At 33.6% G+C, this 13,093-nt stretch overlaps 1 protein-coding gene and 1 long non-coding RNA gene across 9 annotated transcripts in view; one reads left to right on the forward strand and one right to left on the reverse strand.

The window, feature by feature from the left end:
* Usp15 (ubiquitin specific peptidase 15) overlaps positions 1 to 13,093 on the forward strand; it is a 121,736-nt gene that overhangs the window by 75,794 nt on the left and 32,849 nt on the right. For 7 of the 8 annotated variants that reach the window (XM_004861137.4, XM_087192348.1, XM_004861138.4 and 4 more), the window contains one exon: positions 122 to 266. In XM_004861137.4, coding sequence (XP_004861194.1) covers positions 122 to 266 — 145 coding nt within the window. Of the gene's footprint in view, positions 1 to 121; positions 267 to 4,812; positions 4,917 to 13,093 lie in introns of all 8 variants that reach the window. The other variant, XM_087192353.1, reaches the window with a different exon arrangement.
* LOC147823723 (uncharacterized) overlaps positions 1 to 13,093 on the reverse strand; it is a 115,371-nt gene that overhangs the window by 40,946 nt on the left and 61,332 nt on the right. The window lies entirely within an intron of this gene.

Raw genomic sequence — 13,093 nt, forward strand, 5'->3', positions numbered from 1 at the left:
TACTTGAGTTGAGTGTTTTACAAATGATTAAACTGCCGGTCTCATAAATAGGCTTAACATAATCTGTTCATTATATTGTAATACAGTTGGCTGCATTTTGAAAACTATTTTTTTCTTCCAGTGTGAAAAACTCTAATTATTGTCTCCCGTCATATACTGCTTATAAGAACTATGATTATTCAGAACCTGGAAGAAACAATGAACAGCCAGGCCTTTGTGGCCTAAGTAACTTGGGAAATACGTGTTTCATGAACTCAGCTATTCAGGTAGGTTTTTACAAAGTGAAAATCATGTTTCCTGGAAATCATTAATACAAGAATAAAATTGGCGTTTTATTTAGGATTATGAGTATTGTATATGTTTTGAGAACTTATATTTTCATGGAAAATTTAAGCATACACATTTGACTCATTAATTATACTACTGGTAGTAGACTATTATCATATTCCTCAATTAGGTAACATGTGATTGATTACTATATTATAGATGAGATTAAATACTTCACGGAAAAATGTAATTCTAAGCAGAAAATTTAGGCTTCCTAAGAAGGAGGAAAAAAAAGACTAGTGAGATCACTCCTTTATTCATTAGAAGTCTGCTGCTTTTTTTTTTAACCTTAATGGGAAACTAAGACTAAGAAAGTGGGTAAAACTTTTGAAATTATGTGAATCTTTTCTACTCAAATTTTAACAAATCACTTAAACTTCAAAATCTTTTAATGTGGGGATATAAGAGATTATTGCCCTTTTCCTCTTCTGTCCATGGAGCTTACCTTTTCTTTATGTTCTAGTCTATACATTATAAATTTGTTAAATATTTATGTCTTTGATTCTCAAATAATGAAAAAGCATGTATTTTAATATCACTGTCACTTTGTGTAAAACTAGAGCTGGTTATTTCATTCCCCTTTCACAGATAGAATTTCATGTTTAAAAAGCCAAAATTAATGGCTGACTCCTTGATATTTGTTAACCTTTTTTCAGTCTTTTTATGAATTCTAAATTTTTAGTTTGAATCTTATTTTTTGTTTCCTCTTTCAATATTGAATTTCCATTGCACAGGAGGCATTCTCCAAAGATATAAATTAAATTCACAGTATGGATTGGTGACACTATTACACATCTTTAGACTTTATGACAAATAGATGACTCTTTACCATCTAGTGTTCTAAGTGAATCTTTTTTTACATTGTCACTAATCTATCTGTCTCTAAATTAACTATTACCTGTATAGCATTCTTGACAAATTAAAATTTAACTGTCATGGGCCAGGGATGTAGCTCAGCAGCTTGCCTGCCTGGCAAGCACATGGTACTGAGTTCGATACTCGGTACCAGAAAAAAAAAATTAACTGTCATAACTGTATTGGCCATGAGTTAACAATCTTTTAGAAACTTAAGGGAGAGGGAGACTTTTAATCAATATCTGATTTCTTGATGTAGAGGTAAACTATTAATGAAATAGCCTATCTACTCAAACAGATGCTATATAGATTAATAAGCTCATCTACAGATTTTCTTTGAAAGAGTAGTACAGTTCATAGTTTAATGTGAATTACTTTACTCAAAATTATTTTTCTAGGATCCCAGTGCTAGTTTTTGTTTTGTTTTGTATTTTTCTGCAAGGAGAAACGGGGAACTCATTAGAAGAGAGCAAGCCAAAATGTATTTTCCTGATAATTCTTTAGATAACAAAGTAATAGCTTTCAGAGATAGGAATAGGAGAGAGAAATTGTAATTTGGTTTGGGTATCTGTTGGATTATTTTCCTTGATTACTAAAAATCATCTTTTATACCATCTTTGGAGAATGTTTTATATAAATGGTGATTGTACCAGTACCAGTATAACCTTTTTCAGGGCCTTGTGTGGGTAGGCAAGTATTCTACTACTGAGCTACACTTCCCTCTTTTTTTTAATTTAGTTTGAGACAAGGTCTCACTGTATTGCACAAGTTGATCGCCAACTCGTAATCCTCCTGCCTCAGCCTCCCAGCTAGCTGGAATTACAGGTGTTTACTACCCAACCTGGCAAGAAAACCTTCTCTATGGCATCCCAATCATATAATTTTTACATAATTCTTTATCCTTGCACTGCCAAAATTACTTTGGTTCCTGAGGCTTGATGCTAGCTTGAATATTTTGTTTTGTTATAATATTCTAGTATAGAAAATACATTTTGGTGCTTTTTCATAAAGATTAAGAAGATGTTTTAACAATTTAGGCATTAGAAATTAGAATCTTTTAGAAGAGAACAAAAATTAGTATTCAAGTTAATCATTAGTGAGAGGTGCTGGCTAGCATTCAGACCAAAGTTGTTCTAAGGCAATACTGCATTCTGGTTTGCTATGCTTTTAATATAGTCTTAGTATTGTCTCCATTTAATTAACTGTAGGTTCTCAAAATGAGTATTAACATTAAATCCTCTAACCAATTTAAGTTGAGCTACGTTTGGCATTTACCTTTCTTATGTTTAAGGTATGAGAAACATTTTATTCGCTTATCTTTATTACAATAAATTGGTAGATATATCACTGATTCTCTCTTTTAAATTTATTTCACCAACCTCTATTCCCTTTCAATTGAGCCATAGCCACAGGGTGATGATGTGAAATTTTATAGTAGTGCCGGTAAATATAAAATTTTTTGATGAAAATTTCAACAGTATTTTAAACAGATACTAGCTCTTGTCTGTATCTTAATTTAATTGGAAATTATACTTTCTCTAAAACTATTCATACAAGTTAGAGAAGAAAAATGAGTTTTCTTTTTGCTGCTTTTGGTCTTTAATGGAATCCAAAATTGGCAAAGGAGTTTTATTTTCTTAAAATTTCTATGATTTTTGGGCCGGGGATATAGCTCAGTGGTTCTGCTGCCTGCCTCACAAGTGCAAGAACCCAAGTTTGATCCCTGGTACTAAAAAAAAAAAAAAAATTTTCAATGATTTTTAATTGATTTCAATGTCAGCTTCAAGCTGAAAAGTCACTGAAAGAAGGATTACTAAATGATGACAGTGCCATAGCTATGGTGGCACACGCCTGTAATCCCAGCATAAGGGAGGGTGAGGCAGGAGGATTGTGAGTTCAGGCCAGCCTGGGATACAGAGCCAACAAGGCTATCCTGGACTACATACACATAGCAAGATCCTGTCTTAGGAAAACACACACACAACAGAAAAGTAGTCTCAGTAGTCTTTACTCCTTGGTTTCATGAACATTTATGTAAGTTGGTAAGACCACAAGTGAAAAGAGCCATAGATAACTAATAAAATAGATTCTTAAATTACTTTTTTCAAATACTGTTTTCCTCATTAGGGTTTTTTTTTCGTTTCCACATAACTTATTTAAAATTGAGAGCAATTCATTGGCTTCCAAAATTATTATAAAATAACATTTGTACTGATAATGACATTTAATGTAAACTGGTTTAGTTAATGCAATGGTCCTAAAAAATATCAGTGGTTATTTTAATGCATCAGGTGGTATAATCATTGATATAGCTACAAAAAATAGATGTAAAAAAATGGCAGTTTTGTTGTGTGAATGACCCATCAGTAGTCTTGAGATAGCGCAATCTCTTGATCACCTAAGACTGAAAAGTAAGCAGCACCAATTTGAGTATTACTTAACATTACTGTCAGTATTTAATTTTATTTATACATACCCAGAACTTTCTTTGATATGTTATGCATATTAACTTTTCCTACCCTGTACTGAGTTAATATTTATTTAATGCCAAATAAATGTGATACATTTGGGAATATCTATCCTGACCTTTATGAATATTATAGACCAGATATCATCATTTTAAGCTTTTTGCTTTTTAGCATCAAAACCTTTTCTTTTTACAATAAATTTTTTAGTTGCACTATCAATATCTAAACAGAGGTAGTAAAATTGCTTTGGTTGGGTGGAGGTGCCAAAACCCAATCTGCTTTTCTATATTTTCTTTAATGACCCAAGAAACATTCTCACAGACTCCCAGGACTCTAGCAAACAGTTTGAACACCAAAGCCTGGCTAAAAAAGAAAGAAAATTCACATAAAATACTAATTATTTTGGTTAGGAGCATAGTCATTGGCCGTGTACTGCCTGGATGGAAAACATGGTTTTCCTGTTCAATACTTGTGTTACTCCTAGACAAGTTATTTCAACTCATTTTTGGTCATCGGTTGACAAGAAAATAATACCCATGTGTTAGAAGTGAGTTGATGAATTTAAAGCTCATAGAATAGTGACTGGCACATCATGAACAGGTATTAAGCTAAAATTTTTTTTTTTCCAAAGAGTTAAACAGAGTGACTCTGGAAAAATTTTGTCTTCCGTGACCCCTGTATACTCCTTTCCTAACTTTTATTCCACTTGGACTGCACTTAGTGGATAAAAAATTCAATTGAATGAATTTTTCTTTTCAATTAGTATTATTGGAGTTAGCTGTTCCATTTCTGAATTGTGCCAACTTAGCTTTCCTGAGTCAAACTGATAGACAAGGAATATAATATAATAAAGTATAACTCTCTGTATGTAGTCAGTCTGCAGGGCATCAGAAGTTCAAAATTCTTGAATTCAGGTTATCCTTGGCCTCAGCCTGCTGGATAGTTATGATTAGAGGCTTACACTGGACTGCTATGTCTTAGTGGTGCAAATAATGTAACAAAAGAGTTTTCTAGTGCCCTACATCTATTATTAGTGCCCTAAATCTATTAGTACATCTAGAGAATGTCCACTTTTAAAATTTGCATTGTTGGAGATAATTTTTATTAGCATTAGCTCAGTAGATTGAGGAGCACTCCAACCCTTGTCTTTTTCATTGTCAAGGCCTACCTAGGAAGCTCATGATTGGCTTCCTGGAAGAAGCAACTCTTCAGATGGATTTGAAGCAGGGGAGTGATGGGGTCTTTTCCACTGGAAAGCAGCACAGAGTAAGATGGTTGTTTTCAAACTCTTTACTTGGACATAATAGGGCTCCTTAATTAAATTCTAGGAAGTCATTGGAAAAAAGATAATCAAGGACTTGTTTATTATTCATGTTATAAATTATAAAATGAATTGAAATTCCAAGCATTTTAAAGTCAACTTTTTTCAGTGCTCTGTTAAGTTAGGAAAAAATGTATTCCATAAACTTGGAAGAATGTTAAGTACAAAGTTGGAAGTTCTTTTGAAGACTTAAGAAAATGAGTAATATATATAGAAATAACATTCTTTTTTTTGTTTGTTTGGTACCAGGGATTGAACTTAGGACCTTGCACTTGTGAGGCAGGTGTGGTGCCACTGAGCTAAATCCCTGGCCCAGAAATAACATTCTTTAAAGAAACTAGATCTTTATTACAGTGTAAAACAGTGAAAATGTTATTACTAAAGCTGTTATTTCTGTTCCCTTACTTCATAACTTTGAATATGATTTAATATGTTATCCTGGTCTTATCTTGGACTTCTTCAAATTACCAGCCTTATATTTAAATAAATATAATTCACACAAAAAGAAAGGCCTCACCTTTGAGACACAAGACAATTAAGATAATTTAGGATCTTAAAGAAAATAACTTTTTCTGATAAACTGAGAATGTCTCTAAGTAAAACTTCAGGACAGATGTTTAGTGTAATACAGGATATTAAGCTCAGTTGTTTTGAGTTCCTTTCACATTATGTACCAATACTTGAATAGCAACTTATCATCAAAAATGTGTTGAATCACTTATCACAAGAAAACTTAATCTTCTTTCCATTTCCGTAAAAGGGAAAAATAATGGAAACAGCCTTACATATATTAGAACAATTTGCTTTCTCAACTTGGATACCAATATTTTTACTTGTCCCTTTGTTGGACTAGGTTAAAGAACTGTCCCTTCCTTTTAGAAAGAGAGAAGGGGATGAGGTAGGAGAATCTTGAGTTTTCAGACAGATTAATTATTGCAGAAAAGAATATATGTCAGTGGTGGTGAATGTATAGCACGAGTATTGTGTTTTTCTTTTAAGACAAAAGATGTTATTATAGTTTTTTCTCTAAACTAAAACCTCAGTATTCGGGTTTAATTTCAGTGTTGGCACTTTGTGACAAATAAGTGGGTTTGGGTTGCAATTTGGCACTGGTCTCTAAATGGTTAGCCATCACTGGATTTGGCATCATTCTATAACAATTTAGTATTTACTACTAGGGGAAGAATACTGTCTAAAATAATGCTTGCAGTTGTAACTTAGCAGTTAGTGATTTCTTTTCATGAAAACATGTCATTCTTTTTTCTTTTTTCTTTTTTTTATTAAATTCTTTTATTGGTACATTGTAGGTATACAACACAATTACATTTCTCATTGGGAATTGTACCTTTACATAATGCATCTTGGTTCTTATTTTTTCCCCATTCCTAGCCTTCCCTTCACCCCCTCCACCCTTCCCTATTTACAAAAACTTTATTTCCATTTTTTCCATTTCTCAGCATTTTTCCTTTCCCTTCTTTCCTTTCCCCTGCCCCTCCCACTACCCCTACCCCTTTGGACCTTTTCTTCCTATTTAACATTTTCGGTTATTCATTCTAATCATTGGTACATTTTAGGTATACAATATAATGACATTCATCATTGGAAATTTGCACCTTTACATAGTCTCTCTTGGTGCTTATTTTTCAACCTTGCCCAGCCCTCGCTTCAACCCCTCCATTCCTCCCTATTTACAAAGATTTTGTTCCTATTTTTCCGTTTTCTCATATTAATCCCATTCCCTTCTATCCTTTCCTCTAGCCCTCCCACTTCCTTCCCCTTTGCCCCTTTTCTTCCTATTTCACATTACCTATTATACATTTAGTCCTTATTTACACTTTCAGTTTCTCACACCAGAGAAACTATTCGGAATTTATTCCTGTGTGCCCTATTTATCTCACTTAAGAGTATTGCCTCAATGTGCATCCATTTAGCTATAAATGTCTCTAATTTCTCATTTTTTATGGCTGAGTAGTACTCCATTTTATTTTTTTAAAAAACCACATTTTCTTTATCCAGTCTCCAATTAATGGGCATTTGGGCTGTTTCCAAGTTTTAGCTATTACAAACTGTGTTGCTCTGAACATGGGCACACATATATCACAGTGGTATGATTCTACCTCAGTTGCCCATGAACTAGCACAAACAATCAACAAGTGGGATCTCTTCTTATTAAAAGGCTTCTGCCCAGCAAGAGAAATCACCAGCAGTGTGAAGAGACAACCCACAATGTGGGAAAAAATCTTCACCTGCTCTTCCTCAGACAAAGGTCTACTATCTCGAATCTATAAAGAACTTAAAAAGATCAGACCTCCCAAATTTAAAGACCCAATCCAAAAATGGGCATGTGAAATGAACAGACATTTCTCAGACAAAGAAGTAGAAATAGCAAATAAATACATGAAAAAATGTTCAACATCACTGGTCATTCGAGAGATGCAAATGACAACAACACTGAGATTCCACTTCACCCCAGAAAGAATGGCTGCTATCATGAAATTCACCAATAACAAATGCTGGCGGGGCTGTGGGGAAAGAGGAACCCTACTCCACTGTTGGTGGGAGTGTAGACTGGTGCAAGCACTGTGGAAATCAGTATGGAGATACCTCAAAGAACTAGGACTGGAAGTCCCATTTGACCCCGCTATTCCACTCTGGGGATCTTCCCCAAAGAATTTTAAAAAAACGTATCATTCTTGATCTCAGATAGAGGGAGGGAATCTGATTTGTCTGCTTTTCATCTTTTCAGTTAATAAGCAAATTTATCTAGGACTAACGCTTTTAGTTTTTAAATGATACAGACTTTTAAATATTGTCTCTCCATAATTCTGCAGTAGGAAAATGGCATGAGTACAGATCACAGAGAAATGGGTTATTTTAAGGAGTTGTAAATAATAGCATCTGATTCTAATGTAAAATGATTTTAATTACTCTGGCTAAAAAGATCAACACCAATTTAGTGACATAGCCTCGGCCCTCTATCTATGAGTGCCACATACATGGATTCAGTCAACTGTGGATAGAAAATTTTTTTTAGTTGCATTTGTACCTAACATGTATGGACTTTTAGTCTTGTCATTTCTTCCTAAATAATATAGTATATCAACTATTTACATGGCCTTTATATTGTATTCAGTAGTATAAGTTATCTGTAGATGTTATAAAGTATACAAGAGAATATATATAGGTTAAATATGCAAACACTGGGCCATTTTATACAAGGGACTTGAACATGTACGCATGGTATCCATAAATAACAAGGGATAACTATACTTACTAGCTAGTATTGTATTGATCCCACCTTATAACATCAATTAGCAATATAATTAAACTGAAGTACTTATGTTGATCTTGATAATAACTTTAATAAAGTAGAAGGAAAACATAAGAAATGTGAGTCTGTAATCTAAAGTAAGAATTATAGATTTGCCTTCCACACCAAAAAAAGGGGAAGAAAACTAGTTAATTTTGCTTTTTTTTTACTTAACATCACACAGTTCATTGTCTTGATATAAAAAATATATTTTTCTCTTTTACCAAATATATACAAACATTATTTAACACTTTTTTGATTGGGAGATTCTGAAGTCTTTCAGGGTTATATTCTAGATTATAAACTGATGTTATTGAATAAACAACAGAAAATGTGCGATTGAACTGATAGAGTCTTTTTGGTACGGGGGATCAAACTCACCACCTTGTGCTTGCGAGACAGACAGTGGCACCACTGAGCTAATTCCCCAGCCTGGACTGGTAGATTCAAGGATGAAAGCCATGCCAAATCCTTCTTCAGGGCTTGTTTAGTTGTCTTTTGCCTCTTTCTTTTAAAAGTAGGCAGTTAAATTATAATCAAGACTTTGCTGACTAAAATTTCCTGTCTATTGGATTTTTTTCTTTTAATACTGATCTTGAGACCATCGTCTACCTGTTTTAGCTTGTAAGTAGAAATAGTTTTGTGAAGATGCTTTTTATATATATGATCAACATTCTAAGTGTCACTGTCACTTTGCCAGAAAAGAATACTTCATTTCAGTATTCTTTTAGCATTGTATATAAGGAAACCAATTACTATATTAACCACTTTAGTATAAACTATTTGGGGCAGGGAGAGGGTCAGTGAGTTGGTTATAAAACCATTGTTCGGTGGATATTATCTAAAATTAATTATTAGTTCTCAAATAAACCCATATTAATACAGTAACAGGCCAATATTGAACATGCAGCCTTTAATAATAGTATTTTTCTTTGCATAGTGCACATAGTTTTTATATCATTTTCACCTACTTATTTTTTCTTTGCAGAAGTATATGAGTTAGGAACTAAGTATCATATTTCACAAGTGAGGAAATTGAGTCAAAGAAAGATTAAGTGACAAGTCAGTTCTTAAGAAAAGCTAATTAGTTGAAGCAAAATCATTACTCAGAACGCTAAGATATTACATTTTTCAAGATCATGCTAACTGACATAAATGCTTTAGATATGTTTTATTGTGATAAAAAATATACATAACAAAATGACCATTTTAGCTATTTTTAAATGTATTGTACAGTGGTATTAAATATATTCACATTGTGCAACCATTAAAATGTTTTTATATTTATGCCAAATATGAACAGCCCTTAAAATTCATGATGCTTTCAGAAAGTGACATTATTGTTTTGTCATGCCATTCAAAAAAGTTTCTCTTTGAGTTTATATACACAATTATTCATTTGATGGTAAGAGTGTTCAAAATATTTTGTTCAGCACTCTTGTTGAGATTTCTTTCATATTTCCAAATATCACTGGTGGATATTTTCTTCCTTTGATGATAAATTTGATTTTCAAACACCAGAAGTTATTCAGAGCATTATCTTCAGAATATTATAGGTAATCAAGCTGGGTAATTTTTTTTCGGGTAAGATATATTTATGATGTCATTCACTCTTTTACTCAGCAAACATTTCCTGGGGGCCTATTAAGTGTCTTTAACTCTGGTAGGCAGTAATTATACCATGTTGAACAAACAGGTTTTGTTTCCATGGAGTTAACAGTTTTGTAGAGGAAATAAACATTAAATTGATCATAAACTGCACTAAGGATTATGAAGAGAAAAAAATGAAATGCTTTGAGTAACCAGCAGGAGTCATGAAAGCACCTAATTTATAATGGATGTCATACTCAACAGAAGGTACAGTAGAGCTATAACCACATAGGTATGAGTTAGGCAAATGACAGTTGAAGTTAAATGGAGTAAAAATATGTGTAAAGGTCTTAAAATGGACAAGTTTGAGGAACCAAAAGATGAATCTGTGAAATAATGAATGCAGGGAAATGGCATGAGTTTGAAGGAGCAGATAACAAAACCCAGATCATATAAAGAGAATTTGGATATCTATGATAAAAATGTACTGAATGTTCTAGTCTACCATCATTTCATCTAGCTTATTGTAGTTATCTCTTAGATAGTGTATTTACTTCTACCTTTAATTCCTGCTTAGAAGAGCAGCCAGAGAGATGCCTTTCAAAGCTAAGATATTTCTTGTTACTCTTTGCCTATGACATTAAATGACTTCTCATTCTCAACTTTGGTTGAGAAGTCCTTAACATGCAGCATAAGACCCTATATGATATCTGGCCACTACTATCTTACTTTCTACTACTTTCTACCAAGCTGACTTTGCACCATCCTTCTGACTCCTTCCACGTGCCAAGAGTGTTCCTGAATCAGGATTTCAGAACTTGGAACATGTCTGTGACATTCTTCCTCTACATATTTTCTTTGCTCTTTCACTTCTGCTAGATCTCTAATAGCAGTCAGGATTTTCCTCAGTCACACTACATAAAATAGCAACTGCCTCCCCACGTTCCATTACAGCACTCATGACCAGTTGATATGCTGTGCTTATATTTGTCTTCAGTGTTTGTCTGTCTGCCTTCCTCTATTCCCAACATATGTAAACACACACACATATACAAATATAAATTCTAAGAATACAGAGCTTTGTTTTAGTCACTGTATAGCCCTATTACCTAGGAGAGCATTTGGCATATTAGAGGTGGAAAGAGGGACACAGCAGGACTAGATTTGTGGTGGGGAGAAGATTACGAATTAATTTTAGGCAGGTTATTTTGTGATACCCACGAGGCATGCAGGTAGGTGGATATTCTTGTATAGACTGTAGATCAGAGGCCTAGGCTGGAAGAAATATGAGTATTGTAGGCAGCATTTAAAAATCATGGAAATGATTGCATCTAATGAGGACATATACGCTAGAGACTCAGGACTCAGCCCATTAATACAACATTTGAATGGAAGAAAGACACATTGCACTAAGAGAGAAGAAACTGGTTATGGATGCAAATAGTTTCTAGATTTTGTGACTTCCATAACCTTCAGAATATAAGAGCAGGTCATTAGCTAAGAATTGAAAGGATAAGATTGCTCAGTAGATTGCTCAGATTTTGTTTGAGATTAAGTATCATCAGTTTAAAGTGGTACAAATTTATTCACTTGAGATTTTCTTCAGCAATGTTTAGTTATACACTGCATAACATAGATGACTGAATTCATCCAGGGTTGGACAGAGAAAGAGGCAAAAGAGCTAAGTGCAACTAAACTAGTTGTCTTGTTTTATAAGCTGATTTATTTAGTTGACCTGACAGACATTCATTGAATCTTTACTATATGCTCAACATCATTCTAGACATTGATAATACAGAGTTTAAAAAGACAATGACTGTCCACTTAGAAGTTCATGATCTGGTCAATGAGATAGACATATAAACAAATAAGGTATAATAGAAAGTAGGATCAGCAAAATGTCATGGAAACAAGGAGAAGAGAACCGTTGGGAAATAAGTGAGGCTTCATCAAGAGGATGACATTTGAGTTGGTTATTGCTTTTATTTGGTAGAGTACATTACTATCCATTTATGAATTATACTCATGTTTTCATAAAGTAGCAGAGAATTACTGTAGTGAATTCTTTTTTTTTTTTTTTTTTTGGTACCAGGGATGGAACTCGGGACCTTGCGCTTGTGAGGCAGGTGCCGGAACCACTGAGCTAAATCCCCGGCCCTAGAGAATTACTGTAGATACAAACTAAAATATAAAGCTCATGCATCTTCTACGTCTTTTCACCATAGAAATTTCTGTAACAAAAATCTATTTCACCAAGCAAAAAACACTGTTCATACACTCAGTAAATACGTATTAGAATCTACTATAGGCTAACTATTGATGCTTTTTCACATGTACAGACTTTAAAGAGGGAGATCTTAAATGTTTTAAGCAGTACATAATGCTTGTTAATGATGCCTCTTATACCAGATTTGGTATATACCAAATTTGGTATATACTAGGTAATACTGCCTCACTTGTGTACTAGATTTGATACATAATTGAGCCATGATGAATAATTCCTAGACTTTTCTAGGTCCTATGTACTTTGTCAAGAGAAGTCTTTCAGTGTTTTTAAAACAAGTTTTTGACAAATATATTTTCATACTGAAATCCTTAACAATAAAATATACTTTCAGAGTTCTCTTACACTTACGTGGTGTCATTAAATACTATATTAAAAATTTATCTGTTGTTATTTATACCATCGTCTTGGAACCTCCATTAGACCTCTCTTAGACTTTTCCCATTGTTTCTTCTTGTTCTGTACCTTTTTTTTTTTTTTTTGGTACCGGGGATCGAATTTGGAACCTTGCCCTTGCAAGGCAGGCACTGGAACCACTAAGCTAAATCCCCACCCCCTTCTTGTTCTATACCTTTTAACCTCACTTCTTCCTTGTTACTTTCAACTTATGTACGTAAGACTTTGTAAGTGGAGAGTGGAATAAGGGGGACCAATAACCTTGAAAAGAATGGTCTGTGCTTTCTGCCTACTGCATAGCATGATAGGTAAAAGCATAGATTTTGAATCCAGACTACCTAGATTGAAATCCTAGTTCTGCCAATTTTAGGTTGTGTGACCTTGGATAACAAGTATATTAGTTTCTTCATTTGTAAAATGAAGATTGTTTAAGAAATACTTGGCACATATTAAGCAGTCTATAAGTATCAACTGATATTATCATTATGACTATCCTACCACACTATAGAAATTGCTTTTGATAAGGTCACTCTTGACCTCTT

This window comes from Heterocephalus glaber, unplaced genomic scaffold (assembly GCF_053883595.1).
Source record: "Heterocephalus glaber isolate CG9 unplaced genomic scaffold, H.glaber_assembly_v1.0 deba00001569, whole genome shotgun sequence".
Taxonomy (NCBI): Eukaryota; Metazoa; Chordata; class Mammalia; order Rodentia; family Bathyergidae; genus Heterocephalus; species Heterocephalus glaber.